General features: G+C 43.4%; 1 protein-coding gene across 2 annotated transcripts in view; it reads left to right on the top strand.

Annotated features, from left to right (window-relative positions):
• Positions 1-17,253, top strand: part of LOC127001164 (E3 ubiquitin-protein ligase HERC2-like) — a gene marked incomplete at its 5' end in the record, with an annotated part of 186,835 nt that overhangs the window by 134,096 nt on the left and 35,486 nt on the right. For both annotated transcript variants that reach the window (XM_050865379.1, XM_050865378.1), the window contains 8 exon segments: positions 182-358; positions 925-1,074; positions 1,783-2,031; positions 5,731-6,143; positions 6,248-6,403; positions 7,033-7,148; positions 8,046-8,244; positions 16,609-16,823. In XM_050865379.1, the coding sequence (XP_050721336.1) occupies positions 182-358; positions 925-1,074; positions 1,783-2,031; positions 5,731-6,143; positions 6,248-6,403; positions 7,033-7,148; positions 8,046-8,244; positions 16,609-16,823 (1,675 nt within the window).

Raw genomic sequence — 17,253 nt, 5'->3', positions numbered from 1 at the left:
TGTTGATTCTATCACAGCCCAGTGAAATCTCTTTCTAAAATGAATATTTTACTGACCAATTGGAGTCAGAAACAGTGCCATAGCTGACTGATTTGACAAGCACTTAAGTAAAAACAGAATATAATAACCTTTTGGTATTTTTGCTAAAGAACTTTCATTAGTTACATTGCCTCCTCCTCAGGTCTTGCTCAAGAGAATCCTAATGTGGCTGGGATGCTGACTGAGCTCTGTGTTACTGAGCTGGAGGATGCCGCCTCAGACACCGAGGCCATGCGCTCTGTGCCCCAGCCTGTGGTTCAGGAAAGCTCCCATCCTTACACAGATGATGTCACACTTACTGGAGTTGTCAAGATTCCTGGTAAGAAACACATTGTCTCTTGAAATGAGGTTTTCATGTAACTACTAATCACTGTTAAGATATAATAGAATTTTATGCTGTCAGGGGCTGCTTATATAGGGGACTAAATACTCCAAGTGGTGCCAAGCAGACAGGTAAGGGTTCCCATAGAAGAGTCCTCCCTGGAGAGAACACCTGCTGTGTGGGCTTCAATCTTTTTCCTATTAAAGTGTTTCTTAGAATGCCCACTTCCCATGCAGCCAGCAGTACATCTCTCTGCTTTTTTATTTTATTACTTATGAATTTATAAAACTTTATATATGTATATATTTTGAGATAAATGGATAGATGGATAGATATATAGATACAAATTTTGTTAATACTAATTAAGTATTAATCCATTGTTAGTATGTTTAGATGATTGCAGAGTTCTTTCTTTCTTTATTATGTGAGAAAAGAAAGAGAAATTGTTCAGCTACATAATGTGTCAAGTGATGTGAAACACTTGTTTTACAGCAATATGCTGTTGTAAAAATCACAGAAATTATGAGATTTCTTCCTCCTAAAGATTTGCTCTTCATTTTTAGGCGCGGAGGCCTTGAGGATAGAGTTCGACCGGCAGTGTTCAACAGAGAGAAAACATGATCCCCTTACTATCATTGATGGTGCTGGAAAAATCATCTGTACCCGCTCTGGGAGGGAGTGGTCAGACTGGTCCACAGAAGTTCGTATATCTGGTGAGTACAAGTCTCCTGGTGAAAGTTCCAGTTCAAGTCATGAGTAGGCATTAAATGCTTTGAGACATTTCCTATGGGAAGGGAATGAAAATTGGAACTTTTATGTAACTACTGCTCAGCCACTCTACTCTTTTCTTTTTACCCATTGCAAATTAGGGATATAGTATTTCCTTTCCTCAATACATAGCTTATAATCTACCATTAAGGTTTCAGTTGTATGGTAGGCTCTGAGCCCCTTTTTACTGGACAGTTTAGTTTTCTTTGACCATTTTTTCTTTTTCTCCTTCCTGTTAATGCTTCTTTCTTTATGGGTGGCCGAGGGTTTATCCTCTCAGGAGTCATATGTTTCTGCCCACTGCTGGTGTCAGTCCAGCCCCTGATCTGGGTTGGTTGGGGAGGTAACTGCGTCCCAGACAGTCCTCTCAAGCAATCCGTATTTCTTTGTGTAAATTTATGTAAATTTGGGAATTAAATACCTAGAGGTATTGTTTTGTAAATAGTTATAAAATCACTAAAATGGAGGTAAATGTGAGGAGTTAGTTAATTTGTGATAGACATAGCTGAAAGAAACATTAAGACTGAATTGATAATATGTTTTATCACTTCTTAACTGTTATACCAATAGAGTTGCCTCAAAGCCCACCATCAGCAGAATGAACAGATCTACTAAGAATGTATGTATACTAATGGTTGATTCCTCTGCAACAGGTGATGAGATGCGCTGGAAGTTCACCAGTGATGGCTCGGTGAATGGCTGGGGCTGGCGCTTTACAGTGTTTCCACTCATGCCGTGTGCAGCACCCCGAGATCTACATAGTGACCGTCGACTGTTGTCTCGCCCACTTGTGGACTTACCCATGTGCTTGCTGGATCCCTTGCTGTCGCTGTGCACTCAGACAACCATATTGTCCCGCTTAGCAGCTTCTCTTGCCCTCTGTGCTCAGCTCTCCTCTCTTGGTGAGTTATCAGAATGTGATTCTACCCTCAAGATATAATAACCCGGTAAGGTTGACTTGAAGGCACAAAACTAAAGCAACCAGAACTATGATTTTGCTGAATAGTTAGACATGTTTGTTGATTTTGTGTCTAGTTTCATGCAAACTGTAAGATATAAACAGTGGTGGGCACCACTAAATGAAAAATTAGCTTCACTAATTCCTGATCTCTTAACTAAAAAGTCAGCTCTGCTAATGCTAAACCATTAAATTGCTAAAAAATTAATGAAAGCTAACCGTTACTCACAATTCATGTAAGTTTTATTATATGAATACAGAAGTTAGAAATTTTAATGACCAGTATAAATGAGGATCTTACATTCATATGGCAAATAATATACACAGGATGTAGAGAAGAGACAGAAAAGAGAAAGGGGAAAGAGATGATTGCAGTGAAGAGACATTAATGTGGAATTGTGAGAGGATTTTGTAAAGGTGATGAAAGACTAATAACTAAGGGGAGGGGTGAGAGAGACATTCTAGTAGTATATGTCTCCCTGTAAAGAGTGGCATGAATTGAGACTTGCTACCAGATGTTGTCAGACTAGACACAAAAAGTATATACGAAAAGAGACAGCATAGCAAGTGACTTTAATTGAAAAGTAGTGCCCAGGGAGGAGTGCAATCTTAACCCCTTCACTATGGCAGGCCCAAACAGCGCCCCACACCGTATCCGGGATTGCCGCGCGCGCCAAATTTCAAATGTCGCTGTTGAATATAACAAGTTTTCAGCCATAAACTCAACATAATCATCATGTATTATATATGAAAACATGCAGAATTCAATGGTGCACATAAAGAAACATAAATTAATTGATAGTGTTGAGATGTAAGCATAAATGTAGACATAAAATAACTTGTATATTGGCTAAAGCAAGCCAGGACGCAGTATGTGCTTCCTCGGATATGGTACGGGGCACGCAAGGACGCAGTGTATGCGTCCTCATGTTGAAGGGGTTAAGAAGTGAGGACCCATGGGGCAATATACTGTTAAACATTGTAATAAACAATGTAATGACTACAAGAGTGAAAGAAGAAACTATCCTTACCACTAACCAAAGAACCAGATGTTACTGAATCATTGAATTACCTGTGTCCCAAAGAAAGGAGCGATCATGTAGTGATGAGTTCCAAACAATAGAAAGGATTTTGACAATAACAGATGTACTACAGGAACAGCTAAGACGACTTTTGGAAAACAAACTTAATGGGATTGAGCAAACACACGTGTATCTATGTACTGAGTCTACAAGTACAGTACCATCCCGAGTTTCGCGCTTGCTTTGTTCTGAAGGTATAACGCTAAACTTGAGGATCGTGAAACTCGGGGTATTGAAAATAATGGAAAAACGCTTATTGGTTCTGACCCGTGGAGAAACTGACTTTTTTTTTTCGACTTTCCTCCCTTGTTATCTCAATATGCGTACATTGGTAAAAGGAAGAAAATGGGAAGTGAGAACGGGTCATTTTGAAGACCCAATTGAAGGCGGCTGCCTTACGATTGGCTGGCAGTTCTAAAAACATGCTTGTGATTCACTGTGAGCCCGATGACATCATCGACGGCACTCACCCATTCAGCAGCCTCGCTGCCTTAAGGCGGTGTCACACTGACCAATTTCCTCCAACCGTTGGGGGTACGGCAACTGCGGTTGCCCATACGCCCAACCGGGAGTGAGTTGTCGGTTGTCCGTAAGCTGGTGTCACACTGGGCCTTTTCCTCCAATCGCGTTGGCAGTAGGGGCAACCAGTACTCCAACTTTTGCGGGTGTGCGTCACACATGGCAAAGGCCCGTTGCCCATATCCGTAACGTAAACAAAGCAGTCGCCCTGTGTCGACTTGGCTCCACCTGCGAAAGTAATGACGAAATGAAAGCTTTGTTCTGAAGTTAACAGTGATAGTTATATCGATAGTTCGTTGTTTTTACCGCGAGCCATTAGCACGCATCTCTGAATCCTGCCCCAGCACGTGTGAACACGGTAAACACGGTCTCCAACTGAGGGAGTCTAAAGCTGCTGGTGTCAAATTTTTTGGACCCTTCTTTTCTTGTATTAAATCAACTCTTTTATCACTCATTAATTACTCCATAAATGATCTCACCGTCTCGTATCCCTGGTAGCGTGATCCGGCTTAAGTTGTTATTGGGGACTGGAGTTCGGGGATAAACAAGGGAAAAAGAAAATATACATTTATTTAAAATTAAATAAAAGAATTGCCTTACGCAATATTCTATGCTCAGACGATCATAACACTGGCATATTCAGCAATGGATGCAACATATGACAAACGACATGTCTTAAACATAATACTACAATATGTGCTCAGTTGTTGCCAATAATAATAACACTCGTCGTTCCACAAGCAGTGGTTTGTATCTCTCTGCTTACATCACAATCATTATGTACTCTCTTCACAAAATCCTAATAACACATTCCTATAGTATAATCTACTACAAGTCACGGAAGCACCAAATTATACCACACCCAGTGGTTTTACCTTTGCTTTACATCGCAAACAAATAATCACAATCCTGTCCCACTCACAATCCTACTTCACATCTCCTACATTATAATCTCCAGGACAATACAGTCGGTTTCCCTTAGATTCTCAAATTTCTACTCACGATTAAGATCACAACAGCCATTCTCGGCTGAGTGAGTAGCAGGTCTGCTTGAGGCGAGAACCAAGCTCGGTCTACCCATACCACTGATTTCTAGGCCACATTTTTCTTTGCTTGAGGCGGACTTACATCCTTGACACGCCCTTAATTTTCTACATAACCAATGGCCAATACTTCCTGTCACACCCATCTGTTCGCTCAGTATGTTGTATTGTTTTACTTCTCCTGCTATTCGTGAGTCAGTCTTAAGACACTCCCACAGTGATTTTTCTGTTAAATTATTGGCTCATAACATGTCGCCACGACTGACGTCACGGGTCAGAGTCTTTTTCAATGGTTGTTCACACTTTCTGACCACGCCCACTGGGTATCTGTTTTATGTATCTGAGTCTGGGTATCTGTTTTCCTTTACCCTCGTTGTTTCCCCTCTTTTGTACTTGAGATGTTTACACTGTTATATATGTCACCCTTCTTGTTAGTGTTTGTCCTGTCAGATGTTTACACAGTTGTATATCTCTCATTCCTCTCTGGGTATCTGTTTTCCTTTATCCTCGTTGTTTCCCTCTTTGTTAGTGTTTGTCCTATGAGATGTTTACTCTGTACTGTTATGGCTATTCCTCTTGTTTGTTCGTTTTCTGGTTCCCGACAAATTGGGCCTTTTTCCTCCAATCGTGTTGGCGGTAGGGGCAACCGGCAACTCCAACTTTTTTGGGTATGCGTCACACATGGCCAAGGTCTGTTGCCCGTTTACAAAGCAGTCGCCTTGTATCCATGTGGTGTCATCTGCTAAAGTATGGCCTGTCGTGGCTTGTTCAGCCGTTACCCAAGTTATGGACATGTTGCTGCAGAATGCAGCCACACCTATTATCATTATTCCTTGTGAGAATTTGTTTTGCATTTCTAGGTATTCACATCATTTAAATTATCCATCATAAACCCGAAGTCTTGCAAAAAAGTGCATAGTGAACTTTATTTTCTTTTTATTAATTAGCCCATAATCACAAGTAAATAACTAATACTGATAATATCTTGCCACCTTACAGCACCTAGTCAACGGATGTGGGCCCTCAAGACCCTCAGAAAAATTGTAACAACAGACATTGGCTCAGGCCTCAACATTCGGGCACTGCTGTCCGCCTCATACTCCTCAAGCTCTACTCCTGCTCCATCCCGGTCCCTTTCCCCAGTTCCCCAGTCTCTCCCCTCTATGCCCAGCAGCTCCACCACTGTCCCACACTCCCTTGTGCCTCCTGCCCCTCCCTCACTTCGTGGAAGCACAGAAAGCCTAGATTCCTCAGGAAGCTTTGCAAAACCCTCTACTGAAGTCAAGGTTATTCAGGAGATGCCCCTCATCAGTCTGCTGAAGGGCCTGCCTGAGGCCCTTCTCCGCCAGGCAGAATATGAAGACCCTTTGGTACGGGGAGGAAAGCATCTGATGCATTCACAGTTTTTCAAGGTTAGTCACATTTTTTTTTAAATTAGCACATACAGTTGTTGTTCAAGACAAAAGTTAAAAACAAAATAAGGAGCAAGACTTACACACTTGACCCTTACCTGCAGGTTTTGGTGGGCCTAGCATGTGACCTTGAGCTGGACAATGGCGTGGGCTCTGGGGAAGCTCACAAGTGGGCCTGGTTTAGAAGGTACTGCATGGCCTCCAGGGTCCTCAAGGCTCTCATCGAACGCACTCAACTCACTCCAATCTTCTGTGGTGATGTAAGTAGAGCCTGAATCATTTTTTATTGTGTTTCTATGAGGTGGTGGCTGATTGGTTTGCGTGCCGGCCCTGCATTCGGCGTGTTGTCCATGATGTGGGTTCGAATCCACCGCTAACCACCTGGGATTCTTCAGTCACCGCCGAGTGGCCTAAGACTCCCCACATGCTGTCCTGAAGCCGGACTCTAGAAGAAGCTGTACAGTGCAAGTGAAATCAAGAATGAGCTCCGGGGAGCAGCATGAGCCAATAATAATGGTGCCAGTATAAACAATTGCCTGCGCCATGACGGGCTCAGGCCAACTGCCGACCATCAGGCCATTATGGATTAGCCTACCGGCGCCTGCATTGGAATGATACAGGGTGATGAGGATAATATATATACTGTAATTTAAATATTTTTTCCTTTAATAATTGCCATTTTGATATAAATAATGTCATGATACATAATCTTAAGGCCTTAGTTGAAGAATTATGCTGTCCAATTTATCCTGTAAAATACTTGTGCCAAGGCTGTTTGAGTGATATTGTTGTTTTTAATTTGTGTATAAATAATTCACAGAGTGTAATGTAAGAACTTGGCACTTATATGTCAATTAACTTTGGAACTCTGTGTCATACCTTTCCTTAGGTACAAAAAAAGCTGAGTGAGATGTTGGGTGAAGGAGAGGTGTTGTCCCTCGACCATGAGCTGCACACCATGTTCCAGCACCAGCATGACGAGCAGCTCCTCCTCTGGTTCAGCAGGTGAGGCAGACCACTGAAGGTTTGTTCTCCAGCTGTGACAACATTCACCTACAGGTCATAAAATACCTATGTGCTTGTGAAGGTCACGAATGACCATCCTGAATGGAATTTACTGAAGGTTTACAAACTCAGCAACCGAGATAATTCTTTTAAAATCTTGGAGCAGTATGGGAGCTGTCCCAACAGTAACCAGTTTAAAGATAGGCCCTTCACTCAAACATGATTTCCTCAGGACTAGAGAGCCCATAGTCCTCTCTGTATATAGCTCTGAAGCCCTGTGATCTCTGGGAACTTTTCATGAGGATGTGGCCAGGGCAGAAGGGTCTCAAGGTTCTTCCTGTTTTCATGCTCCATTTTCACAACACCCACACCTCCCCTCCCACCCCTCTCTTTCATCTATGCCTTAATTCCCTTTCTAAGTGCATTCTTTACTTAAGGCTGGCTTGGATGCTTAAATAGGAGTTGCTCAGAGAATAAACAGCATATCCAACCCACTCCAACATTTGGTGGCCACTAAACACTTGATGAAGACTATCATTCTTCTCTGATCATCACCTCAGCTAGGGGTTGGTAGAACCAAGCTCTCACACTGTCAGCCATGGAGTCTTCATCCAGAGTGAATATAATAAAAGGAAACTGCCTGGCAGCACTTAAGGAAAATGGAGAGGATTTAAATTGTATATAAACATGGTAAACAATAGCTGAGCTTTATGTCATGCACCCTTGAGATGTGAGCATTTTTTCATGCAATCAGAGCTTTGGTCACATTCCCAATTTATCTTCAAATACCATTTTTGCAAAATGATGCACTTAGGGAGAGAGCACTGCATAAAAGAACTGTTGTACAAGAAATTTTTTAAACTACTGATGCTATTTGAAGTGTCATTTTCCCAACAGACGGCCGGAGGACTGGACGCTGTCATGGGGTGGCAGTGGCAGCATCTTCGGGTGGGGCCACAACCACCGCGGCCAGTTAGGAGGAGTGGAGGGAGCCAAGGTGAAGCTGCCAACACCCTGTGACACCCTGACAGCCCTGAGGCCTGTCCAGCTCATTGGAGGAGAGCAGACTCTGTTTGCTGTTACAGCTGATGGCAAGGTATGCTTGAAAACATTTATTCTCATATATTTTAGAATATGTCACATAGCATAAAATTTGCATTAAAAAACTTACTGAGCTCTGGCCTGTCAAAGTCGAAAAAGACTGGAGCAGAGGGAAGCAGTGAGAGGGAGGTGGGAGGTTACCTTCATTCAGGGTTGGCATTACCCCCCCACCCACACCCACACCCACACACACACACACACACACACAAAAAAAAAAAAAAATTATTTTAACCTTTTACATAGAAAATGTAGTTTCAAAGCATGATGACAAAGGAGTTATATATACATAGACATTATAATTTTTATAACCAATTAAAATCTCTGAAAAAACATGTTTTCTTTTAAAATTAAGCAGAAGTTGGTGGCCTCCAGTGCCTGTGTTCTGGTTGATGCTTTGACATACACATGATGCTTGGGAAGATTTAAACCCAACCCATCGGGTTAAAATAATTGGATTTTATTTTTATTTATTTATTTATTTTATTTATTTATTTATTTTGTTTATTTTTTATTTTTTATTTATTTATTTTATTTATTTATTTTTTTTGCTTTGTTATCTTTAATTTTTATTCCTCATATTTAAAAGTAAATCGGTTAAAATAAGCAATTATAAAGTAATTCAGAGTGAAACAAAAGGCCATTTTCTGTACAGCACAAGTTAACACAGACCAGCCTGAAATAACTGTTCGTTCTTCACACAACACTTTAAACCTTTGCTAATCTTTTCACACTAAATAATTACACTTGACCCTTGCTTTCCCGGATATCGGATTTCCCGGGCAAAGTCTGGGGTCCCACAATTGCCGGACATGTGCCCACCTTTGTTTGGCATTTCCTGCCGTGTGCCCGGCCCAGTCTGGGCATCGAAAGAAATCTGGCCATACATCAGATTCTGTCCCTCTTGCTGCCTCGTGGCCGCAACACCCACTGGGCAGCATGAGCAGTGTTTGAAGCCTGAGTGCCACAGGCAACTGAGGGGGATGATTGGGTTGGTTGGCCCACCCCAACCCACTTCCTCCTCCTGCCTTACCCCAGCCCGGCTGGGGGGAGGCCAGCATGTAGTGCTGACTTGCCTGATGAGCGAGCCTCCCATAACCCACTTAGCCAGGGGGGTACCTCTTTGGCCGACTGGTAAAGGAGTGGCTCTCCCTTTACTCTGGTTGCGGGTTCGATCCCCGGCACCGGCAAACCTTTCCTTGTCTGGATTAATTTCTCGTGTGTTTCGTTACACGCGGTGGTCGTGTGGGGGTGCAGAAAAGAGAAAAATTCTGGCATTTCAAGCATGTGGGGTCAGCAGTGGGGTGGGGGGTGCAGGAGGTGTGGAAACGCTGTGTTAACAAACCGCTGCTCTACCAATGGCAGGATATTTAAAGTGTCAACCATTGCTTAAAAAAGTACAGTAAATCCTTGATATAATGGACTAATTGGGGGGTAACTTGGTCCGCTGATACCGAAAGTCCGTTATAAGTGCCGAAAATTTTAAAAAAGTTTAATATTACTGACGAACCTAATAAAAATAGGTTTTTTTAAAGTAAGTTTTTTATTGTGTGTTTTGTCTGTACGTTGTCTGTATAGCTGTATGATAACGGACTGCGAGGCACTGAGGCTGCCAGGTTGGCAGTGGGGCCCTGCAGGATGGCTGTGTTGTTATGGGTATGGGTAAAATTTTACAAATGCGCCTATCTTGCACTGGCTGATGATTTTTTTCTTCTTTTTTTTTCGGTGCGTTATGAAATAATCTAGCCGCTTCTGTCACAAATCATTAAATGAATGACTTTTCAATGCCTGTTGTACACCTGCCACTGCAGCCGCAAAATAGCTCGCAGAGAGAGGTTCAGCTTGCTTACTGTTTCTATATTTCACTCACCGTCCACAAAGATCAGAAGTGGGCAAACTAGAACAAAACCAAGCAAATTAATGTTTTTCCTGATGCATATTCCTCAAGCACACATGCGTGGTGGACAGCAGAGCAATTTATTTCTGTGAGGAGGTACTACTTCTCGCAACACTGGTGTGGTGTCATCTGCCATCTGGTATCCTAAGACATCGGAACCCAATCTTTACTATCACAGAGTAACTAAGTGAAGCATCTAAGTGTAAAAAAGTACCAAGGAGGTCCTAAAAATCAGTGGAAAGTGGAACAGGTCACAAGGAGAAGAAGTAGAGTGATTGTTGATATCCTATTTATATATATACATTCGTCATCATTTGCTTTCATAATAATATAAATAAACTTGGGTGGGACAGATCCTGACAAGCAGTCGACAAAAGACACGGTACCATGTCAAAATTCATGTACAGTAGAGCCCCACTTAGCACGAGATCAATTGGCGCGAGCCACCATCTACCAAGAAAATAATTAATTAGCGCGAAAGCCTCAGTTAGCGCGAGGAGCCACCACGACTGAATTTTGAAAATTGCGCCAAGCCGCCATGATGCGCGGCACAAGCCGCCATGATGCACGGCACAAGCCGCCATGATGCACGGCACAAGCCGCCATGATGCACGGCACAAGCCGCCATGATGCACGGCACAAGCCGCCATGATGCGCAGCACAAGCCGCCATGATGCACGGCACAAGCCGCCATGATGCATGGCACAAGCCGCCATGATGTGCAGCACAAGCCACCATGATGCACGGCACAAGCCTCCATGATGCACGGCACAAGCCTCCATGATGCACGGCACAAGCCGCCATGATGTGCAGCACAGGCTGCCAGGATGCACGGCACAAGCCGCCATGATGCGCAGCACAAGCCGCCATGATGCACGGCACAAGCCGCCATGATGAACGGCACAAGCCGCCATGATGAACGGCACAACTGCCCGCCATGCGATGCACACGTACGCCATGAGTGAACAGCACAGCCGCCATGATGCGGATGCGAACAAACCACATAAACACGTGGATCGAGTAACAACAAAGACACACACACACACACACACACACACACACACACACACACACTCGCATGCACACACCACTCATCGGCAGATGATACGTTCTAACACACTCAAGAAATGGTTCCAAAATGAGTCTGGTGTGTGTGTGTGTGTGTTGTTATTCGATCCATGTGTTTATGTGGTTGAGTCAAGATGGGTGGGTTGGCCGTGCACGCACAGTGGTGACAATGAGACTGGCATGGAGGAACCACAGACACGCCACACCCACAACTGTTTCTTCCTTCCATTTAACTGCAGCAACAAGTCCATAACTTGGGTAATGGCAGCACAAGCCGCGACAGCCCTTACTTTAGCAGACGACGCCATGTTGATACAGGGCAAGTGCTTTGTTTACGTTGTGGATGTGGATACGGGCAACCGACCTTGGCCGTGTGTGACACACACCCGGAAAAGTTGGAGTTGCCGGTTGCCCTAGGTGGCGCCAACGCGGTGGGAAGAAAAAAGCCCTATATGACACCAACTTACGGATAACCGTGAACTCGCTCCCGGTTGGGCGTACGGGCGATGCCCGTAGCCCCAACGGTTGGACGAAAACGGCCATTGTGATACTGCCTTAAGGCAGTGAAACCGCTGATAGGGTGAGTGTCGGCGATGACGTCATCGGACTCCCAGCGTGTTTTCAGAACTGTCAGCCAATCATAAGGCAGCGGCCTTCAACTGCGGCTTCAAAACAACCCGTTCTCTCTTCCCGTTCCTTCTCTCTCTCTCTCTCTCTCTCTCTCTCTCTCTCTCTCTCTCTCTCTCTCTCTCTCTCTCTCTCTCTCTCTCGCCACAATGTTTGGCGGAAAACGTCCTGTGTGATACTGCATTTAAAGGTAGCGTGCGTGACTCCGATGGTAAGTAGACGTGACCCATACGTGTCAAAGCAGCGCGAAACTCGGGGTGACAATGCGCAAAAGTCGGGATGGTAAGAATTTAGGACTAACCGCGAAATTCGTGGATCGCAAAACTCGTGGATCGCGAAACTCAGATAGCGCGAAACTCAAGAGGGTACTGTATATCTTACCATATTGTAGGTGCGTCTTATATGACGGGAAATACGGTACGTCCTGGATTGATGAATAAGACTTTCTAGTGGTGTAAATACATTCTTCATTTGAATGGGAACCACAAGGAGGAAAATATTTCATCAGGTGGTCTGAGACAGACTACTGTAACCGAAGGATGGGAGTACAGACAAAGGGAGGAGGATGAGGTGGCTAGCAGACACTATTGTAATTGCCGGGCGCGGTTGGTTCAAAAACTAGTCTCGGTCGGCCCCCGTCGATTTCTGACCCTCTGACCTTGTCCGTTATATCCAAAATCTGATATAAGCGGGTTCATTATTTTGAGGGTTTACTGTATTACTCATATAATTGGCCTGGCCGCAAGTGCGAGCAGTTGTAAGTCGCATACATCATAACTTGAGGACATGTAATATTTTTGCCACACAGTTTTGAAAAAGAAATTGGCAAATATTGCATCGGTGCTGCCGACACTGCGTCTGTTTACAATACATGGATCAGCTGAGCAGCTGCTTGTTGTCATCATTCAGTTTTTATTACCCACTCTATATTTTCATTATCTTATTTTTATAAAAGGAAACATTCATTGAAATATCTTATTTCTACAAAAAGAAACGTTCATTGAATATAACTCCCAGTAGCACGATATGATTAACCCGTACAGTGTTTAGTACGTACATATACGTACCTCTTAGGGAAGTGTTTAGTACGTATATATACTCATGCTCTTTTGAGGGCTTATACGCCCTTTATTTTTGTTTGTGTATGTAACATTGTTCATTGACAGTAGAGAGGAATAATATGACAAGTATTTGTTTTTTTAAATGGATGTTAAAGGGCCTTTCTGTACATTTGTCCGCATTCCAACAAAAATCATTATACAAGAAGGTAAGTTACTTTTTTCTAGGCAATTACTCCTTGATTCTATACTCAGTAAGGCATGAGGAATTGTAAGTTATGCTTCAGAGTAATCGGAAATGAAAACTGATCATCGGAAGCATCATAGTATTATGTTGAGCTTTGAGAACTACGGTTGTAGTACAGACGGCCTAGAAGCGAGTGGTGTTGTCTGATGCGCATCCAACCATTTTCTTGTACTTACAATTACTGTTTATTTTTTTGTTTTTTTTGTGATGTAAAGAAGTAGTACTTACACATTACTCACACTATAGGGTTGTGAGAAGTGTTTATAATGGAAAGAATATAGGCTCTAAAAATTTTTAAGATAAATTTTCCTTTCCTGGTATGACATCGTTAGCTTTGAGACGGAGAAAAATAAGAGGACGAACACTCTAGGGTAGCCACGCTTCCGTTCCTCACATATAAGTAATATATATATCTTTTTTTTTTTTTTTTTTTTTTTTTAAAGGGGCAAATAAATAGAAAAACTGAAAAAGTGCAACCAGTCATGACCCCTATCTATGACAAAAGACAACACTGTACGGGTTAAGCACCAGGAGTCAAAAAATTCGCAGACACTTGGTGACTGCCGTCTACGGTGCGTCCTTTGTTGACATGTAATGGAAGTCTTCAAGTAACTTTCTTTAGTTATTTTCTTAATGTAGTGCTTGAGTGTGCTGAACAAAGTTTGGTAAAGTCCGTGGCAGGTACTGAACACTGTATATTGTAACGCTCGGGCACAGGCCACAGCCCCCAGACAGTAGGGGATTCCTTCCTGGACTGCTGTTGTGCCCGGACATCTGCTTCCCACTATTAGTCTAGGAAATTGGGGGCTCACTGTACTTTGTAATTGCTTTTTTACCTGTTTATATATAAATATGATGAAAAAAAAAATGATAAAATCCACTAAACCCCAAGAAAAGACCCCCCAAAAAAAACAAAAAATCCCCCCCACCAAAAAAAAAAATTCCAAAAATCCCAGTGGGTTGGGTTTATTTATTTATTTATTTATGGTATTTATTTATTTATTTATTTATTGATTGATTGATTGATTGATTGATTTACAGTACCCTCCCAAGCTTCGCACTATCCGAATTTCGCGATCCTCAAGTTTCACGCTTAGTCCTAAATTCTTACCATCCCAACCTTCACGCATTATCACCCCAAGTTTCGTGCTGCTTTGACATGTATGGGTCACGTCTACTTACCATCAGCGTCACGCACTCTACCTTGAAAGGTAGTATCACCCTGGACGTTTTCCTCAAAACAATGTCGCTATGGCAAGAGAGAGAGAGAGAGAGACTTATTAAACGATGAAGCCAGAGTTGGGGAGTTGGAAGAGGGATGTGAGGAACTTCTGTCCATGTAGAGTCTCAAAATATGTACCTTGGAAAAAGGAAGAAAACGGGAAGAGAGAACGGGTCGTTTTGAAGCCACAGTTGAAGGCGGCTTCCTTACAACTGGCTGACACTTCTGAAAACATGCTTGTGATTCACTGAGAGTCCGATGACGTCATCGCCGACGCTCACCCTATCAACGGCCTCAGTGCCTTAAGGCGGTGTTACACTGGCCATTTTTGTCCAACCGTTATCTGTAAGCTGGTGTCACACTGGGCCTTTTTCTTCCCACCGCGTTGGCGCCACCTAGGGCAACTGGCAACTCCAACTTTTCTGGGTGTGCATCACACACAGCCAAGGTTGGTTGCCCGTATCCACATCCACAACATAAACAAAGCACTTGCCCTGTATCAACATGGCGTCATCTGCTAAAGTAAGGGCTGTCACAGCTTGTGCTGCCATTACCCAAGTTATGGACTTGTTGCTGCAGTTAAATGGAAGGAAGAAGCTGTTGTGGGTGTGGCGTGTCTGTGGTTCCTCCATGCCAGTTCTCATTGTCACCACTGCGCGTGCACGGCCAACCCACCCATCTAGACTCAACCACATAAACACATGGATTGAATAACAACAAACACACACACACACACACACGCACGCACACACCAGACTCATTAGAAACCATTGCAGTGTGTTAGAACGTATTTGGTGAGTGGCTCACATGAACCAAACCTAGCTCTTGGCAAGAAGAGAGCAGTCATCTTTAACACTGCTCTCTTCTTGCCATTGGGTATGTTTGGTTTGTATGAACCACTCACCAAATAAGTTCTAACACACTCTAGGAAATGGCAAAGCCATTTCTGTTTGTGAGAAACATTTGTCATGGTTCATGATGAGTCTGGTGTGTGCGTGCGTGCGTGTGTGTGTCATTGATGTTACTCGATCCATGTGTTTAAGTGGTGGGAGTCTAGATGGATGGGTTGGCCACTCACACGCAGTGGTGACAATGAAAACTGCCACAGAGGAACCACAGACACACCACACACACAACTGTTTCTTCCTTCCATTTAACTGCAGCAACAAGTCCATAACTTGGATAATGGCAACACAAGCCGCGACAGCCCTTGCTTTAGCAGACGATGCCATGTCAATACAGGGCAAGTGCTTTGTTTACGTTGTGGATGTGGATACGGGCAACCGACCTTGGCCGTGTGTGACGCACACCCGGAAAAGTTGGAGTTCCCGGTTGCCCTAGCTGCCGCCAACGCAGTGGAAAGAAAAAGGCCCAGTGTGACACCAGGTTACAGACAACCAACAACTCACTCCTGGATGGGCGCACGGGCGTTGCCAGTAACCACAACGGTTAGAGGAAAACGGCAAGTGTGACACCGCCTTAAGGCAGTGAGGCCGCTGATTGGGTGAGCGCTGGCGTTAACATCATCGGACTCCCAGCAAATCACAAGCATGTTTTCAGAGCTCAGCCAATCGTAAGGCTTTATCTGTGGCTTTAAAATGACTGGTTCTCTCTTCCTGTTTTCTTCCTTTTTCCAAGGTACGTATTTTGAGATAAAAAGGGAGTAAAGGAGGAAAAAAAAGCCAGCTTCTCCACAGGTTGGAACAAATAAGCGTTTTTTCAGTGTTTTCAATACCTCGAGTTTCGCGATCCTCGAGTTTAGCGCTATACCTTCAGAACGAAGCGAGCTCAAAACTCGGGAGTGTACTGTATTTTTTTTTTTACCCAGGTTTATTCCAACCTTGCCTCATTGCATGAGTACAGCCTGGGATCCTCCTTCCTGCCTATCCTGCACTCAGTTCTGATAGGTTGAAAGGGATCCACTATATTTGCTGGCATTGAGGATGCACTTTTTTCTCAAAATAAGACTCGAAAAATTAGTATGCATATTGGACCTGTAGGAATTACTGTATACAGATAAGGTAACCTGATAGTTTTGTTGTTGTAGGGCTGCGAGTCCAACAGATCCGGCTCACCCTTCCAGTGCCCTGTGACAGCAAGGAAACACTTACGGCAGCTATTGTTATTGTTTTGGTCTTGGTCTTGGCATGAGTTGCCAACTTCTGTTCATGTTTTTTTTATCTTAATCCTCCATCCTTCATAAGGACACCTTATAGATATGTATTAATTTCCCATATTTACAGGTTTATGCAACTGGTTATGGTGCAGGAGGTCGACTAGGCATTGGTGGCGTTGAGTCTGTCTCAACCCCAACACTCCTAGAGTCCATTCAGCACATTGTTATCCGAAAAGTTGCGGTTAACTCCGGGGGAAAGCACTGCCTTGCTCTGACTGCCGACGGGGATGTGTACTCCTGGGGGGAAGGAGATGACGGCAAGCTAGGCCATGGCAACAAAAGGTGAGGCGGCTGTTTTCAGGATCACAAGAGCTGTGCCAAAGAAAAAAATACTGCATATTGTATCTTATCAGATGCACTAGTCCATCTTTAATTTGCAGTGTAGGAATGCAGTAACAAAATTACCTTATAAAAGTTGTCCCCACTCCCACAGTGTTACATAACAATTGGTCAGTCCATCATTTCTTTGTAAGGCTGTAGTGCATGCTTTTTATTCACCCACAAACATGAAGTACAGATTTGCCAGGGCAGAGAACAGTTTTAAAATTATGCATACTAGCCCCTTTGTAAGGAACATTTAGCAAGCACTCCCTGTCCATGTATGACAAAAAATTCTGCGTGCTCCTGGTTGTTTTAAATCTTATGTGTGAGTCTTTTACAATTTTAATTTTTCAGATGCAGCCCCATCTGTATGACTAAATATTACATGCTG

The sequence above is a fragment of the Eriocheir sinensis genome, chromosome 20, assembly GCF_024679095.1.
Source record: "Eriocheir sinensis breed Jianghai 21 chromosome 20, ASM2467909v1, whole genome shotgun sequence".
NCBI lineage: Eukaryota > Metazoa > Arthropoda > Malacostraca > Decapoda > Varunidae > Eriocheir > Eriocheir sinensis.
The sequence above is the reverse complement of the archived record's forward strand: the minus strand, read 5'-3'. Positions and strand labels throughout refer to the sequence as shown.